Source organism: Natrix helvetica, assembly GCF_964273705.1.
Source record: "Natrix helvetica genome assembly, chromosome: 6".
Lineage (NCBI taxonomy): Eukaryota > Metazoa > Chordata > Lepidosauria > Squamata > Natricidae > Natrix > Natrix helvetica.
The window spans coordinates 17474483-17496524 of record NC_138553.1 but is presented as its reverse complement, the minus strand read 5'-3'; the positions used below and the strand labels follow the sequence as shown (position 1 = coordinate 17496524).

The following is a 22042-nucleotide window of genomic DNA, read 5'->3' as shown; positions in this document are numbered from 1 at the left end:
GGATCTAAAGAGCCTCTTGATGCGGGTGAAGGAGGAGAGGGCAAAAGTTGGCTTGAAACTCAACATTAAGAAAACTAAGATCATGGCATCCAGCCCTCTCAATTCCTGGCAAATAGATGGGGAAGAAATGGAGGTAGTGACAGATTTTATTTTCCTAGGCTCCAAGATCACCGCAGATGGGGACTGCAGCCAAGAAATTAAAAGACGCTTGCTCCTGGGGAGGAAAACTATGGCAAATCTAGACAGCATACTAAAAACCAGAGACATCATCCTGCCAATGAAAGTGTATATAGTCAAGGATATGGTTTTCCCAGTTGCAATGTATGGCTGTGAAAGTTGGACCATAGGAAAGGCTGACCGCCAAAGAATTGAAGTCTTTGAACTATGGTGCTGGAGAAGACTCCTGCAGGAGATCAACCCTGACTGCTCTTTAGAAGGTCAGATCCTGAAGATGAAACTCAAGTAGTTTGGCCACCTAATGAGAAGGAAGGATTCACAGGAGAAGAGCCTAATGCTGGGAAAGATTGAGGGCAAAAGAAGAAGGGGAGAGCAGAGATTGAGGTGCTGGATGGAGTCACCGAAGCAGTAAGTGTGAGCTTAAATGAACTCCAGAGGATGGTAGAGGACAGGAAGGCCTGGAGGAATGTTGTCCATGGGGTCACGATGGATTGAACATGACTTTGCAACTAACAACAACAACATGCATTAACATAAGACCTGGCAATTGCCACCAAATTGATTATCTGTACAAGGGAACCTGTTATCCCAGGAACTCTAGTTTCTTAGCTTGCTATTTCCACATCCAATCAGAACACAAAAGACGTAGAGCTCTTTTCCCAATTCATTCCATATGGAAGACAAGTATGCCTGGGAATAATTTTGCAACACTTTCAGCATCACAATTTATACATTGGGATGGAAGGAAAAGATAAAATCTTATTGGTTCACATTACTGGACCTGTACAGAAAATCCTTAATTTAGTCATGCAAATGATGGGGCAAAAAATAGAAGGGCAGAAGATGGGACAGAATAAATTCTATTTTAGTGCAAAATAGACTATAAAGTATTCCATTAGAAAGACAATCAGGTTCTGTAAAGAACATCAGAAAAACAAGGCAATGCTGATCAAAATCTCTGTTAAACAGGAAGTAAATAAGCCCTTGCCTACTCTTGAAGGAGGGCAACTCATTCAGATGGAGATAGAGGGCAATATGACAAGTGACTTCTCCCAGTAAACAAAGCAAAGTCGGCAATGATCTTTGTTAGCATCAGGAAGCCATAACTTGGGCACTTGTCCATCCAGTTGGGTTAACAACCTGCAAGTGGCCTACCTTTCTTTTCCCAAGTGAATGGGGTGGTATTAAATTTAAAGTTATAAAGTATTAAGATAGATATAAACTTAACACTAATACGAATAAAATGACCAACTTTAATACATGCTCAGTCACTCAAGCCCTCCATCATCTCATGCTTGGATTGATTCAATGTGGTCTACATGGGGCTACCCTTGAAGAACATTTCAGAAGCTACAACTACTGCAGAGAGGTGATGAGAGCAGTTCTTGGGGCACCTTCGGTTGGGAACAATTTGCCTCTAAATACCAGCTGCAGGGAATAAGTAGGGGAGAAGTTATGTCTCCTACTCCAGCTCATAGTCTCTCTACTGGCCATTTTGAAAAGCAAATGCTAGGCTTAGGTGGACCTTAGCTCAATGAAGCAGGATTGTTTTTATGTTAGGTGGGCAACAAAAAAAGTAGTAGTAGTAAAACGGCAGAAGCATTTCAAAACTGAATCCGACAAAGAAAGGGAAAAATTTATAGAAGAGAATATGTGTAGCTGAGGATTGAACTATAAGGTTCTTAGAGGTCTCTGAGCTTGGTAGTTTTCTTGCTCACGTTTCATTAAAAACGTCATCAGGACTGATGACCAGTGGTGGGATTCAAATTTTTTTACTACCGGTTTTGTGGGCGTGGCTTGGTGGCCATGGCAGGGGAAGGACATTGTAAAATCTCCATTCCCTCCACACTCCAGGGGAAAGTTTCTGCAAAATCCCCATTTCCTCCGGATGAGCTGGAACTCAGGAGGCAGAGAATAGATGGGGGCGGGGCCAGTCTGAGGTGATATTTACCGGTTCTCCAAACTACTCAAAATTTCCGCCACCGGTTCTCCAGAAATGGTCAGAACCTGCTGAATACCCACCTCTGATGCTGATGTTACCTAATTTGGTAATGAAATATCTACAAGAAAACCACTAATCTCAGGGACCACTAAGGACCCCAAAGTGAAAAATACACAAAACACGCTGTTAAGATACAGTACATTTGAAGTGGAGATGCAATCACTTTTTTTTTAAAGGCATGTTTACTTCTTTTTTCCAAATAATTTTTCTCAGAGAAATAAATGCTTCCGGTATCTTTGCACACCACATGAACATTTATAATGAGGAAAGAGGAAACTTCCATGTTACCTGCATGAGCTGCTGCTTCAGTTTCTGCATTTCAGAGATGTTCAGCTCACTGAAGAGATCAGAGACGGGGTGCAAAGATTCTCCTTTCCTAACACTGGGAGTCCGAAAATCCCCATTCAGTTTCATGTGAGGTCCATGAATATGTCCATTCATCTTGTCATCATTATTGGGTTCATTCCCATCTTCTCCAAACTTTAATCCATCTACCGAGATATTAATGTGATTACTATACATGCTATCATTTAAATTGATATACTGAGACAGTTCCTTCCTCAGATTGTTCTTCTGCTCCCTTTCATTCTTTAAGGTCTCCAAGGCCTCCTCTAACTGATGTTCAGCAATCTCCTTCAACCGGATGGCGTCTTCTAGCTGGCTATTAAGCAACACCGTCTCTTCCTCAAATCGTTTTATCTCATGTTTCAAGCCTTCATATTCCACCTGAATTAAATAAAACAAAGAAGATTCATAATGCTAAAAGTTGGATTTATACACAATCTGCCATTTGCCGCTCTCTCTTCAAATAAACGTCTACAAATGAGGCATTGTACAAAGGGGATATTACCAATTGAATAAGCTTAGCGCCATGAAGTCATGGTAAGTCTATCCTTATATTTTCTCTCCACAAATAATTAATAATTGTGTCACCACAGAATTGCCATATATTAGCATAGTTAAAATGTAATAGTACAATTAGGGGGTCGGTGTATTTTCCAAAGCACAAGAAAGCAAGACAAGAAATGATGGAAACTAATCAAGGAGAGAAGCAACCTAGAACTAAGCTGAGATTTCCTAACAGGGAGAACAATTAACCAGTGGAACGGCTGGCCTACATTTTTGGAGTTTTTAAGAAGAGACGGGACAGCCTCTCATCTGGAATGGTATAGGGAAGAGATTGCCAGCCTTTTGGCACCGGTGACCAGTTTTGTGGAAGAAAATTTTTCCATGGACCTTGTGTGTGTGTGTCAGAGGTGAGTTGCTGCCGGTTCGGCTTGGTTCAGCCGAACCAGTAGTGGAATTCAGGTCTGGGTTGCAGAACTGGCAGCGACCCAGGCCTGCCACACCCCTGAACTGGTTCCCTCGCTGCCGCCTGGCTGCCACCATTTTGGATTTTAGTGACTGCGCATGCACAGTTTACTATAAATTATTCTGCGCACTCCTGGGAGAATATAATGCCTGATGATCAGAGGTAGAGCTGATGTGGTGATACTTTAACACTAGGGAGTAGCTGCAACTACAGATGAAGCTTCTCTCAATCGCCGGCCTGCCACCTCCAGCTCTTTGACGCAGTTCCTAACAGCCCACGGACTGATTTCGGTCTGTGGCTCGGAGGTTGGGAAACCCCTAGTATAGGGTCTCCAGCTTGAGCAGGAGGTTGAACTAGAAGATTTCCAAGGTACCTTCCAACTCTGTCATTCTGTTACATTTTATCTCTGCTAATATATGGCAATTCTGGTGCTAAATTTTATCTCCACTAGTATATAGAATAGAATAAGATAGAATTCTTTATTGGCCAAGCGTGAGTGGGCACACAAGGAATCTGTCTTTGGTGCATATGCTCTCAGTGCACATAAAAAGACAAGATACATTTGTCAAGACTCATAAAGTACAACACTGACAATATGACAATTCTATAACTATATTTAATCTAATAAAGCATAACCTGTAAGCATAACTGAGATTTGCACCTTTCCTGTCACCAAAAGGAACATTATTAAGCCCATTTCATGATGCACATTTCTCAGTAAAGTGAACTGACCTTTAAGTATACCCATCACATTCAATAGGAAGAAGTTTTTTATAAAAAAGCAAATAGTTCAAGTGCTTCTAATTGTGCTGTTCAGGCCAAAGTTTAAATTACAGATTTTTAAAAGGACTACCAAAAGTATATACTAAGAAGATCCTTGCATAAGAAGAATATATTCAGGGATGGACTCTGTAAAAAGTGCTTGCTGAGAGTTCCTAATCCCTTTTCTGGCATAAGGACAAATGGCCACTCTCCTTTGTTGTTTGCTGCCTGGCATTTTAACTACAAAGCTGCCTAATTTTGACTTCGCCTCTTGATTCTTTATAGCAGAACATGCTTTTGTATTCTCTGCAACTGATACATTGATTACGTGCCATCAAGTTGTTGTCAATTCTTAATCATTTAGCTTTTCTCCATTCTTCTACATAGTAGCTTTATTTTTTACAGTCTGTTCCCTATATGGTTTATTTTATGTGTTTTCTGAGACTGGCTGGGCCAAAAGGAAGGAAAGGAGAAAGAGGAAAGATAAAAGAGTGAAAGAATGCAAACATCACCTCAATTAACACCATTCAAGGCGGATAACAGAAACTAAAGGAAACACTTTGTCTAAAGTGAATTGCATGGCTAGTACAAATAAACAAAAGTAGTTACTGCTTTTGTTTATTGGGCCAGAACAAAGTGTGAGAATATAAGAAGTCAAAATTACCAGGGACAACTGTAACTAAACTGAGAAAAATATAAAAGATGAATGAAAGATGAATGAACCACATTTTATATTTCAAAAATATAAAAGATGAATGCATAAGGAACTGTGGTGATGCAGTGATTAGGATGCAGTATTGTAGCCTAATTCTGCCGACTGCCAGCAGTTCGTTCCTGACTGGCTCAAGGTTGACTCAGCCTTCCATCCTTCTGAGGTCGGTAAATGAGGAGCCAGATTGTTGGGGACAATAGGCTGACTCTGTAAAGCGCTTAGAGAGAGCTGTAAAGCAGTGGTTCTCAATCTGTGGGTTGAATGACCCTTTCACAGGGGTCGCCTAAGACCATCGGAAAACACATATTTTCGATGGTCTTAGGAACCGAGACACCAATTTTATGGTTGGGGGTCACCACAACATGAGGAACTGTATTAAAGGGTCGTGGCATTGGGAAAGTTGAGAACCACTGCTGTAAAGTATCATGGATGGGTACAGACGTCTAAAAGCTCTTTGGTCTACTATGTGGAAAATAAAATTTTCTTCTTCTTCTTCTTCTTCTTCTTCTTCTTCTTCTTCTTCTTCTTCTTCTTCTTCTTCTTCTTCTTCTTCTTCTTCTTCTTCTTCTTCTTCTTCCTCCTCCTCCTCCTCCTCCTCCTCCTTCTTCTGTAATTCCTTCCCTTTTAATAGTTCCTTCCTTTAGATAAGTTGTGTTCATATGTATGAGTGGTAGGTGTGCTTGTTGTATATGTTATAACTGAATATTTCAAATCACTTCAAAATACTCTTGGCTTTTGAAATAAGACAGCCACTGGGCCTACTGTGACACTGCATAAAACCTCCTTGAAAGTTACCATAACAAAAACTAGTCCTGATAGTCCTTATGCATTTTGTATTCAGAAACCTGAGCTGGGCTGAAGCCAAGAAGACACAGAGTAATTTATTTTTCTTAAAGAATCCCCGTTTTGTAAATTGCGAATGAAACGAAAGGAACGAATTCTTTCATTCTTTTCTACTTTGAAATGTTAAAAAGTCATCTCTATGTACGTATACATCCAGGGGGTGCTTATTCAATATATATATTTGATAATCATGCTGATCTCATGTAATATCGAAATATATTGGTGTTGTAGTAAGATGCCTTTAGAATTATGTTTTGTATGATTCAATGTACTGTCTCCATCAATTGTTGTACAAACCTATTTTAGCCTTATTAAATATGCTTTTTAAGGGTCAACATAGTTTCAGAAAGTTCTGGGTTCAGATGTAAGTGGGTTCAAAATAAACATGCTGGGCAGCTGCTTGAAGAGAAGGATAGTTTTATTCAGATACGTCAACTGACGTGTTTGCCTTGAGGACGTGTGAAGTCTGATAGCGAGGAAATGTTTTCTCTCAACTTGCAGATTACCATAATGTGGGGTATGGAATTTGAGTGAGAGGATCTGGCATCGTGGGGGACCAGTATTGTGATTAAGAGATTTCTCTATCTTGAGAAGATTTTGCTTCATGATTTTTGATTCATAGGTAGACTTCCTGGGGAGAGGCACTTTGTCAGTTTTAGCCTACATAGGATGAAAGGGCTTTACCGTATTTTTCGCAGTATAAAACGCACTGGAGTATAAGACACACCAAGATTTTGAAGAGGCAAATTTTTTAAAAAAGTTTTTGTACTCTGCAGACCTGCCAAAAATGGCCCATTTTTCACGAAAACGGGCCCATTTTTGGTAAAAAAAAGGGGGGCATGCATAGCCTTTAGAAGGCTTGTAGAGCGCTCCTGGGAGTTGGGGGGGGGGGGAAAGCGAGCAAAAAAAGGGCCTGTTTTCCACTCATTTTTGCCCTCCCTAGTCCCCAGGAGCACTCTGGAAGCCTTCTAAAGGCTATGCACGGCCATTTTTGCAAAGGGGCGGCGTTTCGGGAGGCCAAAAATGCTGTATTCAATGTATAAGATGCACCCAGATTGTCACCCTCTTTTTTGAGGGAAAAAGGTGCATCTTACACTCCGAAAAAGACAGTAAGTGGGTTTTTTGTAATGTTGTTCAAAAAGGGCTCGTTAGAAGGTTTAGGAGAGGCTTTTGCCTGTGAAATAGATGGCAAGGGGGGTGGCACGTGGGTATTTTCGTCCTACAATAGTTACTGAATGCTAGAATTTTTCCTGAAACAGCATCTCTATTGTAATAGGATACATAGTGCATCTGAGAATTTGACATTACTACTTTTTAAATCTTTTATTGAAAATTCCACCTCTGCTCACCTGATTCTGCTTCAGCGTGGAAACCAGCTTTTGCAAAGTAATGTTTTCTTCTTCAAGTTCAGTGTAATCCTGAAGAAGCCGCGTCTCCCTAAATTTATACTCTCGAATTTCATCTTTCATCCTAACTCTCTGCAACTCTGCCATTTCATTGTTCTGAAAAACAGAAAACAATTCAACATATTAGTTTCTCATTTCCATTCAACCATTCAAAGAAAGAAAGAAAGAAAGAAACGAAAGAGACACAATCAAAATCTGTTTGAAATACATAATCAAAATACAATTTCCATTGCTACTATTTATTGTGGCTATGGTTTTCCCAGTTGCAATGTATGGCTGTGAAGGTTGGACCATAAGAAAGACTGAGGCTGAGGCCTTTGAATTATGGTGCTGGAGAAGACTCCTGAGAGACCCCTGGTCTGCAAGGCGATCAAACTGGTCAGTCCTAGAGGAGATCAACCCTGACTGCTCTTTAGAAGGCCAGGTCCTGAAGAGGAAACTCAAATACTTTGGCCATCTAATGAGAAGGAAGGACTCACTGGAGAAGAGCCTACTGCTGGGAACAATTGAGGGCAAAAGAAGAAGGGGACGACAGAGAATGAGGTGGCTGGATGGAGTCACTGAAGCAGTAGGTGTGAGCTTAAATGGACTCCAGAGGATGGTAGTGGACAGGAAGGCCTGGAGGAACATTATCCATGGGGTTGCGATGGGTCGGACACAACTTCGCAACAAACAACAACAACTATTTATTACATCACTGAATTAAATCAATACATGCAAAAGAGGAAAAATAGCTACAAGCCTAACTTTTCCCTTGTATGTAGTTATGGCATGAATAATTTTTGATTTCCGGCTACAATTTGATAGCAAAATTTCAAGTGTTTGTGGGAGTGCTTTGAAGCAAACAAGTCCTTAATTTTTTCTTGGCAACATTTTTGGAAGTGGTTGTCCTTCCTATGGCTGAAAGTAAGTAGCCCAAGGCCTCCAGCTGGCTTTCCACCCAAGGTTTCATGGTCTCCACATTTCTAGCATGGTGATTAATCAATACAGATAGTCCTTGACTAACAACTATTCGTTTAATGACCAAAGTTACAATGGCATTGAAAAAGGTGGCTGATGACCACTTTACAATTTACAACCATTGCTGTATCCCATGGTCTCATGATCAAAATTCAGACACTTAGCAGCCAGCTCATATTTATTATCGTGCAGTGTTCCCATGTTCCCTTTTTCAACCTTCTGACAAGCAAAGTCAGTGGGGAAGCCAGATTCGCTGGACAGAGAGTCTTCCAGCAGCCAGCCCACAACCATAGAGCGCATACCTCGAGCGGCCGCTGCTGGAAGACTCGGCAGTCGCGTATTGGAGTTTGGAAGTCGGAGAAGAAGTTATGCTCGGAGCGTGGCAGGGGCAAAACAGGTGCTCACGCAACCCCTTCTCCAGCTGGGCAGAGCTCCATGCACTGACCTAGGGGGTATCCCAAATGTGCCAAACCGCGGGAGCTGGGGGGCGGGAAGAGCGTCACATGGCTTGGTGTCTTAGGGATACCCCCTAGGTCAGTGAATGGTGCTCTGCCCGGCTGGAGAGGGAGTTTGCCGGGCGGCTGCTCGTGAGCATGGTCACCTCATGGCTGCTTCGCCCCTGAAGCTGTGCCCGGCTCTTCGGGAGCCTACTCGCAAGAGAACAGCCACCAGGCAACTCCCCCCTCCAGCCAGGCAGAACGCCACTCCCCAACCTAGCAGTATCCCAAAAGGTGCCAAGCAACATAAGCGCCTTTTCCCCCAGCTCCCTTGGCTTGGCGCCTTCAGGATACCGCTAGGTCAGTGAGCGGTGCTGTGCCTGGCCAGAGGGGGGGGGTGTCAGGGGGCTTATTTTCGGGGTGGGCTTATATTTTTGCCCATGCAAAAATATGTGGCAAGGCGTTAGTTTCAGGACAGGTTGTATTTTCGGGGAAACACGGTACATATCTACAATATCTACTGATATCTCACATCCTGGACATAATTTGTTTCAACTTGTACCCTCAAAATGATGCTATAGGGCAGTGATGGTTAACCTTTTTCTAAAGGTGTACCAAAACCAGCCACTTGGTGGTTCTGTATTTACCTATCACGCGCACACACATGCCCATCCACCTGTGCATGCACGCGCAACCCCCCTCCCCCGCATGCGCATGTGACACTCCCTGTGCAAAAAATGGCCCAACCAGAAGTTCGGGAAGGCTGAGGGCTGCCATGCCAGCAAATATGGCTCTGCGTGCCACCTGTTTGCCATTACGGCTATAAGGCATTGCACACCAGAACAACTAGACACAAGGACAGGTTTTTTCCCAAATGCCATCACTCTGCTAAACAACTAATTCCCAAAACACTGTCAAATTATTTACTAAGACTGAATTACTATTATTCTTCTTTTCCTTTCTAGTATCTATCTCTTGCCTATTACCTATCTCTTTCCACTTATGACTATATCGTTACTTTGCCTGTATCTTTAAAATTTATATTGTTTTATTTGTTTCCTAGTATTACTTGATTGCTTATTAGTAACCTATGACTATCACTAAGTGTTGTATCTTATGATTCTTGATGAATGTATTCTATTCTATTTTTCTTTATGTACACTGAGAGCAGATGCACCAAAAACAAATTCCTTGTCCAATCACACTTGGCCAATAAAGAATTCTATTCTATTCTATTCTATTCTACTCTACTCTACTCTACATATATTGATGGAGTTACAGCCTTTGGCAGGCTATTATGTTATACCCATCTCTTCCAATAAATAATGTGTCCTATCTTTCAGAGTTATTATAAGCAATGCCACTTCAATTAAACAGAACTGTTCTAAACATTGAATGGCCATGATTATTAATTGGCTTGTATTCTGGAAAGTAAAAATACATTTTAATTTTTTCTCCCTATCTGGGAACTTTGCTCGTTGGGTACTCTGGGAACAAGGGAAAGGAAGTGAAGGAAAGTGCAACAGGGCTCATTTTCGGCAGGAATGTCATACCTATTTGGCAAACCCCACCATCCCCTCCAGGTGTGGAAGAAAAATGCTTCAATTCAACTCTGTTTGATTGACTTATTGGCCAGCAGTTGTTCCCAGGAGCCAAGAATACACAGACTCTCCCTCTGGATCCTTTCCAAAGAAGAATACAAAGGCACAACCTTTTATGCATAATGAGGCAGGAAATTGCACTTAGCAGAGATGGCAAACATTCATGAACTCAGTAATTCAACAAGACATCATTCATCTGATCATGAAATAGTTGACTTATTCTCCTCTATTCTCCTTTCCTTGTATACCTTGTCCAGTGGTGGGTTTCAAATTTTTTTAGAACCTCTTCTGTAGGTGTGGCCTGCTTCGTGGGAGTGGCTTGCCGGTCATGTGACCCGGTGGGAATGGCTTGGCAGTCATGTGACTGGGTGAGCATGGCCAACTTGTAAAATGTGATGAAACTCACTTAGCAACCAAAATGTGGTTCAGGAACTCTGGCATTTGAAGCACGCAAGTCTTAAAGCTGTCTAGTTACAAGACCCTTGCACCCCTAACCCTTTAGAAAAAAACCCCAGGGGTGTTCAAACTTGACAGCTTTAAGACTTGTGAACTTCTACTCCCAGAATTCCTCCTCCAGTCATGTTGGCTCAGGAACTCTGGCATTGAAGTGTACAAGTCTTAAAGCTGTCAAGTTACAAGACCCTTGCACCCCTAACCTTTTAGAAAAAAAACCCCAAGAGGTGTTCAAACTTGACAGCTTTAAGACTTGTGGACTTCAACTCCCAGAATTCCTCCTCCAGTCATGTTGGCTCAGGAACTCTGGCATTGAAGTGTACAAGTCTTAAAGCTGTCAAGTTACAAGACCCTTGCACCTCTAACCCTTTAGAAAAAAAAACCCAGGGGTGTTCAAACTTGACAGCTTTAAGACTTTAAGGTTTAGATAGGAGGTGGGCGGGGCGATTGGTGAACCAGCCAATCAGTGAGCGGTGGGAGGGGCAAGCATGGTGCAGACAAGTGGGAGGAGGGAGCTGGAACCGGTTCTAAATGGCACGGTAGATTTGTGTAACCTCTTCTATAGAAGAGGTTAGAACTGGCAGGAACCCACCCCTAACCTTGTCCAAGCCTGCATAACATGTGGCTGCTGCATTTTTCTTGTTAGGAATGCTTAAAAAGTGTAATTGATCAGTTCTCCAAAAGGGGGCACTCTAGATTAGGTAACCTCTAAGGTCAGTTTCCCTGCTGAGCTTTATTTTTTTGCTAATTTCCCTCTCCACCAATTAGCATTATAAAAAGCAATGGCAATTTCATGAAAGAAGGAGATTTTGTTTATTAATGGGCAGAATCTCTGGCCATTTTACCTGAATGAGCTACCCCCTTTGGCCAATTTCAACCTCTTTGTCACGTTTGTTGCCTTTTGTTGCTTTTGTATAATATCTCACCATTTTTCCTGGAAATGAATGTGAGTCACCCTTGCCTGAGAAACGAGGGAAACTGTCTGATTTTGACATGAAAGGTTTGATTTCCTTCCCACACCTCCACAGTTAATTATCTGCACACCTATAAACTAAAACAATGGCAAGATATTCCGAACATTTCTTCAAGAGAAATCGACTATAATGGAAAAAAATCCCAATGAGTCAAAGTCATGTGTTTCAGTATTTTGCTACATTAAAAGACAAGGTAGCAAAACCGAGAAAATTCAAAGAGCTCAAAGATGAAAAATGGAAGCATTTTCTTTTTAAATATCACCTAATGTGACTGCAGCCAAGAAATTAAAAGACGCCTGCTCCCGGAGAGGAAAGCTATGGCCAATCTAGACAGCACACTAAAAAGCAGAGACATCACCCTGCCAACAAAAGTGTGTATAGTCAAGGCTATGGTTTTCCCAGTTGCAAAGAATGGCTGTGAAAATTGGACTGTAGGAAGTTATCACCCAGCCCTCTCCCAGAAAAATGAAATATCCTAGGAAATATTGATAAGGCAGAATATTATATTTTCCTGGATGTGAAAAAGGGAGAAACACATTTTAAACACAGAGTAAATTCCTACAGCTTCCAGCCCATCCCCACTTTATCAATGGGCCATTAAGAAGGCCAAGCTAGTCCACTTTACATAATAAAGAGTTCTCCCCTTCAGCTCCAGGGGGGATGGCAATGAAGGCAGGATAATATTGCCTTTTACTCAACTGACCACATGGCATCTAAACTCAATCAAACCTGGATTCAAAACAGCCTAGAGGGTTGCCCTTGCATGGGCCCATGTGAGTCTGGCAACCAATCAGAATACATTTCTTACACAGGAACAGGAAACAGATAGGTGGGGCAGAACAGATTATAAAAATCCCTGCAAGCCCTTCTTCAGCCCTTCTCTTCCCTTCTCTTCTTCTCCACCAACATTGAAGCATGTGATCACCTTTTCTGTTCAGGACTCAGGCCATGTGGTCCTGTCCACCATTAAACCATCTTTCCAAGCAGCCTCCATGTCTCCAGTGTCTTTTTTCCCCACTTGGAGCCGAACCCAGAAGGACATTTCTCCCAACAATTGGCGACCCACAGATGGGACTCCAAGCTAGCCTAACAAATGGATATGGCCCAGGTAAGCCTCCCATGCCGGCACAGACCCCATTGAGTCTGTGGGTGGACTTTATCTTGGCCTTAACCATTTGGATCTAGGCTTTAAAGGGGTTTTGAGTTTGAGCTCAAAGGCTGCCTGGAAAGAAGGTGAGTACCTCTAAATTTTAATTCTCTAAAATTTAATGTTAAAGCATGGCAAAGCGTGGAAATGTGTGTATGCCTGCATGTGTGTGAGTGATGAAATCTTTCTCCCAATCACAGCTGGATCCTGGTTCCTCTGTGTGTTTTACCAAGAGAGCCTGGAAAGTATTAGGGTCAGGCCAGAGCACAGACCTTCTGTTAGGGAAAGGAGAGTGTGTGTGAAAATGGATGGAAAAGTGAATGGATTTTGCTGTTGTTGTTGCTTTTGTCCTGTGAAAAAAAGCAAAGGCCCATTGTGTGTAAAGAGAGAAGGAGGTGCTAGTACTAACTGCAGAGGGGCAGAGGTCCTCCCCAGATCACCTTTTTGGATCTGGAAAACCTTAGCAGAATTCCCTATGAGGAAAGGGGCCGAATACTTCGTTGAGGGAATCGAAGTCCTTCCCGGAATTTTTTTATTTCCGAAAACTTACGGCGGGTGGCACCCGGCTAGGCCAAAGTGAGCCCTGCATGTAAAGGGTCATGGGAAGTGTTAGCTCGTGGGTGGCCAGAAGTGCCCTCGGAGATTTCCTTAGATGCCAAGATTTTGGCTGAGAGCAAGGAAATTGTGTGAGAAATGGGCTTTGCTGAAAGGGAAACTAATTTGGCTACATAAAGGTACTTAAAAGAAAAGGGAAATGTTGAAATGTTTCTTTTTTCTCTTGTCTGTCTCTTTCTCTGTCTTCTATGCAACCACGTGGTTTTTGTTTTTTTTAAGATTTGTGCCTTCCCCAATTTAACTGAGATTCATGGCGGGAATGAGTTTTGTTATCTCCTCATGAGTTTTGTTGTTTCCTCTTTGTCTCTGTGTGTGTATGTCTAAGTCTTTGTGCACCCTCAAGGTAATTGTAACTAAGATGTCTCCAATCCAAAAGACAAGAATTTTAAAATGTTCAAAGAAGGTTCAAAGAAAGGAGTAAACTGGCAGAAATTGCCTTTGCTCAGTTTGTTGGGCCTAGAAAACTAACTGAAACTGGGAGGGGTCTTTATTTTGTGTCTGTTCTGGCCAGCAGAAACAGAGTAAAGATTTTTTTTTCCTTCCTTCCTTGCCCATACCTTAAAGTAACAACCCTGGAAATGTTTGCAAGAAAAGTTTCATCCTTGCATTTATTGTGTGTCTAAATGATTTTACCTGTTCATTTCTTTCCTGAAGCATGTGAATCCAGACTCCATTTCTCATCTGTGATATCCCCATAATGTTTATCCCCATAATGTTTATCTGTTTATCTGCTGAGTAACTGATGGTTTTATTTTTCAAACTCTGCCTGCAAGCTATCTACCCCCCCACGCCCCTCCCTTACCTCTAATCCTCCAACAATGCCTTTTCTGTGGGGGAGGGAACCTTGTTCTCATGTTTTTCAGCCCTAGAAGATTGTACTCTTCAGGTGAGTATAGATTTTTTTTTTCCTTTTGGGGGGAGGAGGAGAGTGTTGCCTTGTGTGTGCATGTATGAAATGAAGGAAATTCCTACTAAAGGTTTGCCTTCAACCTGAGTAAAAAACCCTCTGCACATTTTTCTGACCAACCTACTCTATTAGTCCTAAAGTAAAAACCTGGCCTCCAGAAGGCAGTTTTGATTTAGATTTTGTCAACAAATTTGCTGATTTTCTGGCCACCATCAGATGAATCAAGGGCCCCACCCAGATGCAAATGATGTGTTAATGAAAGTCTCCATACATCTTGGATCTTTAAAAATATGCCAGCGTGTGCTGGGAGCGCCAACCTAGAACCCTGGCTGAATGCAAACAATGTGTGGACAAACATCTCTGTACATTGTTTCTATACACCTTGATATTTAAAAATGCCAGCGCGTGCTGGGATATCAAGATAGAATTTGGATCTTTAAAAATTAGCCAGCACAGCTGGCAGGTCCAAATTAGAAACGAACACCCCAGGGCAGAGACAGGCATTAACTATCTAGTGCTTAAGGAGATAGAACAGCCAGGTCACTTCAAGCAAAAGTAAGAAATTTAGCAGGTAATAAGGTAAAGCCTGTCTGAATGGAAGACCTAGGTAATTGGACTTGATTAATTTGATGTAATGTCTGTTAAGAAATTCTTAGGTGTGCATCTAGGTGTGCACCTCCCCCAGGCCTGAAAGTGTTGTTTAATGGTATTTGTGTATGTATGTGTGTGTGTGTGATCATTTCCAGACCTGGAGGGAAGTTGAGATCCTTTAATAATAGAAAATGGAGCTCATTGGCTTATGTACAGCTCCCTGAAGTAATTGTAATAACTGCCTTGCATGAAGAAAGAATGAAATGGGATTTTTGTATGTGAAATTAATGATTGCAGTGCAAATGTGAGTATGTTGATGGTAAAAGTTGGTATGAATGTAGTTTGATTCCCTTTCATATAAAGAAGCAGTAAGTTACAAGGTTGTTTTATGGTATGTGTGTGTATGCATGTGTGTTATCATTTCCAAACCTGAAGGGAGGGTGAGATCCTTTAATAAAAGAAAATGAAGCTTGGTGGCTTGTGAAAAAAAAAAAAGCTTCCTGAAATACCTATGATTGTTTGGCATGAGCAAGCACGAAGGTCTGATTGCAATATGAATGTGAGTATGTGTCCCTCATGCCCCAGGGAGTGATAAGTGAATGGATCCAGAGATCCACGTGATTGCCTGTGTGAATCCCCCCCCCCCCCCCAATCTTGCTTCTGGGTCATTCTTTGGAGGGAAGCAGGAAAAGCGGGGAGAATGAGTGTCTGCTCATTTTTACCATGAGTGTGTGTATGAAACGCCCCAGTGATACCTGTGAATGCCTCTGGGCATTCCCCCCCACCTTCTTTCCCTCCCCTCCTTCTTTCCCTCCTTCCTTTTGGGTCAGTAAAGGAGGCTAAATTTTTTCTCCTCACTTTAACCACATTTTTTTCCTCTCTCTTCTGAGAAATTTGGAGTAAATGGGTGATCTGCTCCCGCTTACCTTTCACTATTGTGATCTTTTATCTGCATATAACAATTATGCAGTTACATTTCTTTGCTCTGAATACAATTTTGATTTTTTTTTTCTTGAAATTTCTGAGGTTTAAAATGCTTAATTAAACCTATAAAAAGGAATGATTTTGAGATATTTTGCTTACGTTTGTAAATGTTTTAACATACTTACTGAGAATTTGCTTCCATCTGAATGGAATTTGATATTTTGGAGTGTTGACTCAAAGTACCTTTTTTTTTTAAAATTGCATTTTTTTTAAAAAGCTGTTCTTCTTACCTCCCTCTTTTACACCTGAGTGCATTTTTTAAATGCTTATGAGTCAAGGTGCTCTACCCTATGAGATTTTGTTTGTTTGTTTGTTTGCAACACAAGTTGTTGTCCGTCTTGGAAATTTACTCATCTTACTGCAAAAGTGTTTCAATCATACAGGCAGTGGGAATGTCATGTTCCATGAAATTTACATCGTCTACCTCCTGAAATAATGTTTGGATTTCCACACTTGGACAGAATGGGTGATATTCCACAACATGAGACTAAAGATATGTCTGTAAAGAACTGTATTCTTGGCCTCTCCTCTTTTTTTTTTACCTCAGAAACAAAGGACTGCTAGCTCAAACCATAACTCTCAATTTGCTGCTGGTGATTGCGTGCTGATAAAACCTGACATGAGGAAAAAAAACTTAGCCAAGCCTGGGACAGACTGCCAAGACTGACTGACCAGCCTTACCACCAAACCAAGCATGCCACCCTAGCAGACATGAAAGAACCCTGAAGGAGATGAAGAAGTAAAGACCAAAAGACTTTTCAATTCCCAGAAGACAGCTGAAAAGATTATGGGGAGGGTGGAATTTGATAAGTTTTCTTTCTCTGTTTCATTCACAGAAATTTATTATGCTTTCTTCCTTGCCTCATTTATATTGTAATCAGTTTAATGTATTCATGTAAGAATTGTATTTGAGAATGGCTAGCACAGCAAGTTCTGAACACCTTAAATTTCTGGCTGGTGGGAGGGAAATTTTGTCCAAAATGTCTGTATTTTCTGTATTGTAGAAGCAGCTACACACACACACACACACACACACACACACACACACACACACACACAAAGAGAGAGGGAGAGAGAGAGTCCCCATTCAGAATTAGATTGAAACTATCTCCTTGACTTAACTCCACAAAGCTTTTCCTAGGTTGATTTTGCCCTTGCACAAAAGCAGATATCTCCCTTTTAATCCCATGGGGGAGGGTCAGTTCCCCTCAGGCAATTCCCCCACTTGAAGAGTAGCAGAAAGGATCTTCAAAAACTCAAACCCTGACAGTGACTCCCCCCCCCCAAAAAAAAATGATGTTGCCCAGTAAAGCAGGACATGTTGCACTGGTGGTCTCTGATAGGAGTCCCTGGGCTCATTGTGTGTAACTTTAAAAAAAAAAATACTAAATAGCTTGTATTGCACACTAGCTAAACTCAATTTGGCCTCACTAAAATAGGAGCCAGGGCAAGTTAAAGAAATCCCTTGGAAATGGGCAGCCTGTACTTCTTTAAAAGGAAGAATCCTTCAATGGCTGTGAAGTTTTTTTGGGGACTTCTGCTTGCTTGTAGTCTGGAAGCTCACAGAAAGTGATATCAAACACCTGAAAATAATTGGCATGGTAAATTGGATATTGTAAATTTCTTTCCAGAAATTGTGCCCTGGTTGCTAAGACCTTCATGGTTGAAAGCTCTCTGGGAGCCACTGAAGTGATCCTTCTGCTGTCTCTTTCAATGCCTTTCCATCAGAAAAATTAAGTTTCCCTGATCTGACCAATTTTATCTTTTGTCAAAAACATGTACGTTCCACTCACATGTTTTGAAAAAAAAAAAGGAGGGATTGTAGGAAGTTATCACCCAGCCCTCTCCCAGAAAAATGAAATATCCTAGGAAATATTGATAAGGCAGAATATTATATTTTCCTGGATGTGAAAAAGGGAGAAACACATTTTAAACACAGAGTAAATTCCTACAGCTTCCAGCCCATCCCCACTTTATCAATGGGCCATTAAGAAGGCCAAGCTAGTCCACTTTACATAATAAAGAGTTCTCCCCTTCAGCTCCAGGGGGGATGGCAATGAAGGCAGGATAATATTGCCTTTTACTCAACTGACCACATGGCATCTAAACTCAATCAAACCTGGATTCAAAACAGCCTAGAGGGTTGCCCTTGCATGGGCCCATGTGAGTCTGGCAACCAATCAGAATACATTTCTTACACAGGAACAGGAAACAGATAGGTGGGGCAGAACAGATTATAAAAATCCCTGCAAGCCCTTCTTCAGCCCTTCTCTTCCCTTCTCTTCTTCTCCACCAACATTGAAGCATGTGATCACCTTTTCTGTTCAGGACTCAGGCCATGTGGTCCTGTCCACCATTAAACCATCTTTCCAAGCAGCCTCCATGTCTCCAGTGTCTTTTTTCCCCACTTGGAGCCGAACCCAGAAGGACATTTCTCCCAACAGGACCATAAGGAAGGCTGAGTGCCAAAGAATTGAAGCCTTTGAACTCTGGTGCTGGAGAAGACTCCTGTGAGTCCCTTGGACTGCAAGGCAATCAAACCGGTCAGTCCTAGAGGAGATCAACCCTGACTGCTCTTTAGAAGGCCAGATCCTGAAGAGGAAACTCAAATACTTTTGCCACCTAATGAGAAGGGAAGACTCACTGGAGAAGAGCCTAATGCTGGGAAAGACTGAGGGCAAAAGAAGAAGGGGATGATAGAGAATGAGGTGGCTGGAAGAAGTCATTGAAGCAGTAAGCATGAGCTTAAATAGACTCCAGAGGATGGTAGAGGACAGGAAGGCCTGGAGGAACGTCGTCCATCGGGTCACGATGGGTCGAACACGACTTTGCGACTAACAACAACAACAAACTGAGGTGACTCTGCCACTTCAAGGAAAAGATCACCTAATGTTTAAAATGTATCATTCAGTAAAAGCATTTAAAATAAAATTACATATTTTCAAGAGATGACTGAAGAAAGGAGAAGCGGGTCACTCTGCAACTTGGCTCCAGCCTAGTCATCAAGGCAAGCACCTAAGCCAGACGGGGATTGTTCTAGTCATTAACATGATTAGCTGTGCTTGCAAGTTAAATGCAGGGACAATAGTGTGGTAAAGAACTGTATGCTGAGGAACAAGAAGGGAGAAGATCAAGAATGTATGAGTGCCAAATGAATGTGAAGCAAATATTTCTCATCCCAATGGGATTGGCTTGCCCAACCCATGCCTGCAGAGGAGGCATGCTGCAGGCCCCGTCAGCCTGAGTGTTCTGAATGGGCCTTCTCTGTGGGGGCTCTCTCTCTTTCTGGAACTGTTCTGACCCAGCCTTAGCAGAAGCAAGAAACAGACTCCTTGTCAGGAAACCCCCTCTTTATTTACCTCTTGTGAATTAATTGCATTCACCAACCAAAAAGTCCAGGCAATAGTCCTTCAAAGCGTTAACTGCACTAACAGACCTTATCAGTTCCTTGCGATAATTGCAAGGCTGTGAGCTCCGAGCCGAAATGCTGCAAATTAAGTTGCGGCAAGCAGTCTCTGTGGCATGAAACACAATGACCAAAATCTTCAGAAATACGAACTGTTGTCTCCTATGACAACCACTCCCCTTTCCTTTTATTAATTCCCCAGCCAAGAAGGCGCCATTCAGTGTCCATGTGTGCTTTACCTCCCAAGTTGACTCCTTATCCTCCATTGTTCACCTCTCCTAACAGCTCTGCACATACATGCATCTGGAACAAGCCCCAGCTGTTCTTCCTTCTCACTCATATCAGCCTCCAAAGGCAGCTGCCTCTCTGGTAGCTGAGAAAAGTTGTCTCTATGTTTGCGTCCAACCCAGATCATCCATCAGAGCCTTCCCCAGACTGGCCCAGGTTCCTCCCCAACCCAGTGGTGGGTTCCTTCAGGTTCGTACCAGTTCGGCTGAACTTATAGTAGTTTGGCAACCGGGGTCACTGGAACTAGTAGCGACCCAGGCCTGCCACGCCCCAGAACTGGTTCCCCGGTGGCGCCTTAGTTGCCGCCATCTTGTTTTTCACTTCTGTGCATGCGCAGAACAATTTTAATTGCACTGCGCATGTGCACACACAAGCGAACCAGCAGTAGTGCCTGCCAGAACCCACCCCTGCCCCAACCTCCTCATCATCCGAGTCTGCCCCCAGCTCTAGTGAAAGCTGGCGGGCCACAGCAGGAACAGGAACCCTGTGGATTGGCCCTCACTTTGATCCTCTTTTTAAAGGCCTTGGTTCTGCCAACAGGCCTGGACACCCCAGGAAAATATAGAACCACCAAGTGGCTATTTTGATCGTTGTTGCCAGAGGGGGATTATTGGCTTTTGTATTGAGGTTTTATTTTTGTAAGCTACCTGGAATTACTGTGAATGAGTTGGGCGGCCATATAAATTTTCTGAATAAATAAATGTGTAGCATTTCCTTTTTCAGTACTGCGTCTGCCTCGGCAACGCCTACATGCACGCACATGTTATTAAATATGTCTAGTGAGGCATTCTGAACAGTTCCATAGATGGCAACGAGAGAGGAAAAAACCCTACGTTTTACAGGGCCCAAAAAGTTAGTACATAATTTAATCGAAGAAATAGTTGTTTAAAAACCTGCATCTTGCAACTGAGACTACAATAAACCATTGTCAAAAGTTAGAGCTACCTTTCTAAGAAGCAGTTGATGGTTTATTCTGGTCAGCTGACAACTCAAACTGGCCGGGGATGTTTTGATTATAGTCTATGTTCTTGAAGACTCCATATATATATATTTTAAAAGCAGAGCGCTCACTCTAAATAGAGAATTCTCTTTGTCTAAGCATTATTATACGCATTTGTTCTTGCCTCTGTTGTAATTGGGTCTACAGTTTGAGAAATAGCCTGAGGCTTCCATCCACTCTTTTGTTTAGCAAGTCCCTCCCAAACTGTTCCTTCTGTGTCTGCCAAATCAGCAGGGAAGGTTTTGCCAGCCTTGTGTTGCTCACTTCCCATCCCTCTTTCTACTATTAGTGTGTTTGCTAATGTATTATAGACACATGCTTTTGTTATTGTCAGTTGCGAAGTCGTGTCCAACCCATCACGACCCCATGGACAATGTTCCTGTCCTCTACCATCCTTTGGAGTCCATTTAAGCTCACACCTATTGCCTTGGGGATTCCATTCAGCCACCTCATTCTCTGTCCTCCCCTTCTTCTTTTGCCCTCAATCTCTCCCAGCATTAGGCTCTTCTCCAACGAATCCTTCCTTCTCATTAGGTGGCCAAAGTATTTGAGTTTCATTTTCAGGATCTGGCCTTCTAAAGAGCAGTCAGGGTTGATCTCCTCTAGGACTGATCGACTTGATCACCTTGCAGTCCAAGGGACTCACAGGAGTCTTCTCCAGCACCAGAGTTCAAAGACTTCTTTGGCAGTCAGCCTTTCTTTCACAGCCATACATTGCAACTGGGAAAACCATAGCCTCGACTATACACACTTTTGTTGGCAGGGTGATGTCTCTGCTTTTTAGTGTGCTGTCTAGATTTGCCATAGCTTTCCTCCCCATCTGTGGTGATCTAGAAGCCCAGGAAAATAAAATCTGTCACTACCCCCATTTCTTCCCCATCTATTTGCCAGGAATTGAGAGGGCCAGATGCCATGATTTTAGTTTTCTTAATGTTGAGTTTCAAGCCAACTTTTTCACTCGCCTACCAGGCCTGATTTTGGGGTCCAGGGCTTGCAAAATTCTTTGGATCCCACTAAGAGTTACCTGCCCAGATTACTCTGTCCCACTGCCATTTTTGTCAGTCTTTGCGTTCACAAGGATATGATGTTTGCCTGCTCAGATCCCACTGTTAACACTCTTTTGTGAAACACCGCTTGTTGATATCATAAGATAGCAGGCCATGCTTACTTGTCCCATTGTGTCATAGGAATCAATTATGTTAGATTGGGTAATGGATAGGCACACACAGGCTTAACGGTAACAACAGCTCTTTATTAAGCACAACAAGTGAGAACAATCCAGCGAAGGTTGAGTCTGACAGCAGCCCTTTTATAGGGAGCTGTCAGACCCTTTGACCAATAGGATTAAACCTCTGTTCCCGCCGGAACAGAGGACCTTGCTGAAAACCACTGTAGTTAGAACAAATATCTAACAAATTTTCTATTTAAAGAATGCATTTTCTCATTGAAACCATGTTATTAAAAC

The 22042-nt window shown here is 42.3% G+C and overlaps 1 protein-coding gene across 8 annotated transcripts in view; it reads right to left on the bottom strand.

Moving 5' to 3' along the window:
- BICD1 (BICD cargo adaptor 1) overlaps positions 1 to 22042 on the bottom strand; it is a gene marked incomplete at its 5' end in the record, with an annotated part of 125424 nt that overhangs the window by 50976 nt on the left and 52406 nt on the right. For all 8 annotated transcript variants that reach the window (XM_081957882.1, XM_081957883.1, XM_081957884.1 and 5 more), the window contains 2 exons: positions 2468 to 2905; positions 7158 to 7310. In XM_081957882.1, coding sequence (XP_081814008.1) covers positions 2468 to 2905; positions 7158 to 7310 — 591 coding nt within the window. The remainder of the gene's footprint in view (positions 1 to 2467; positions 2906 to 7157; positions 7311 to 22042) is intronic.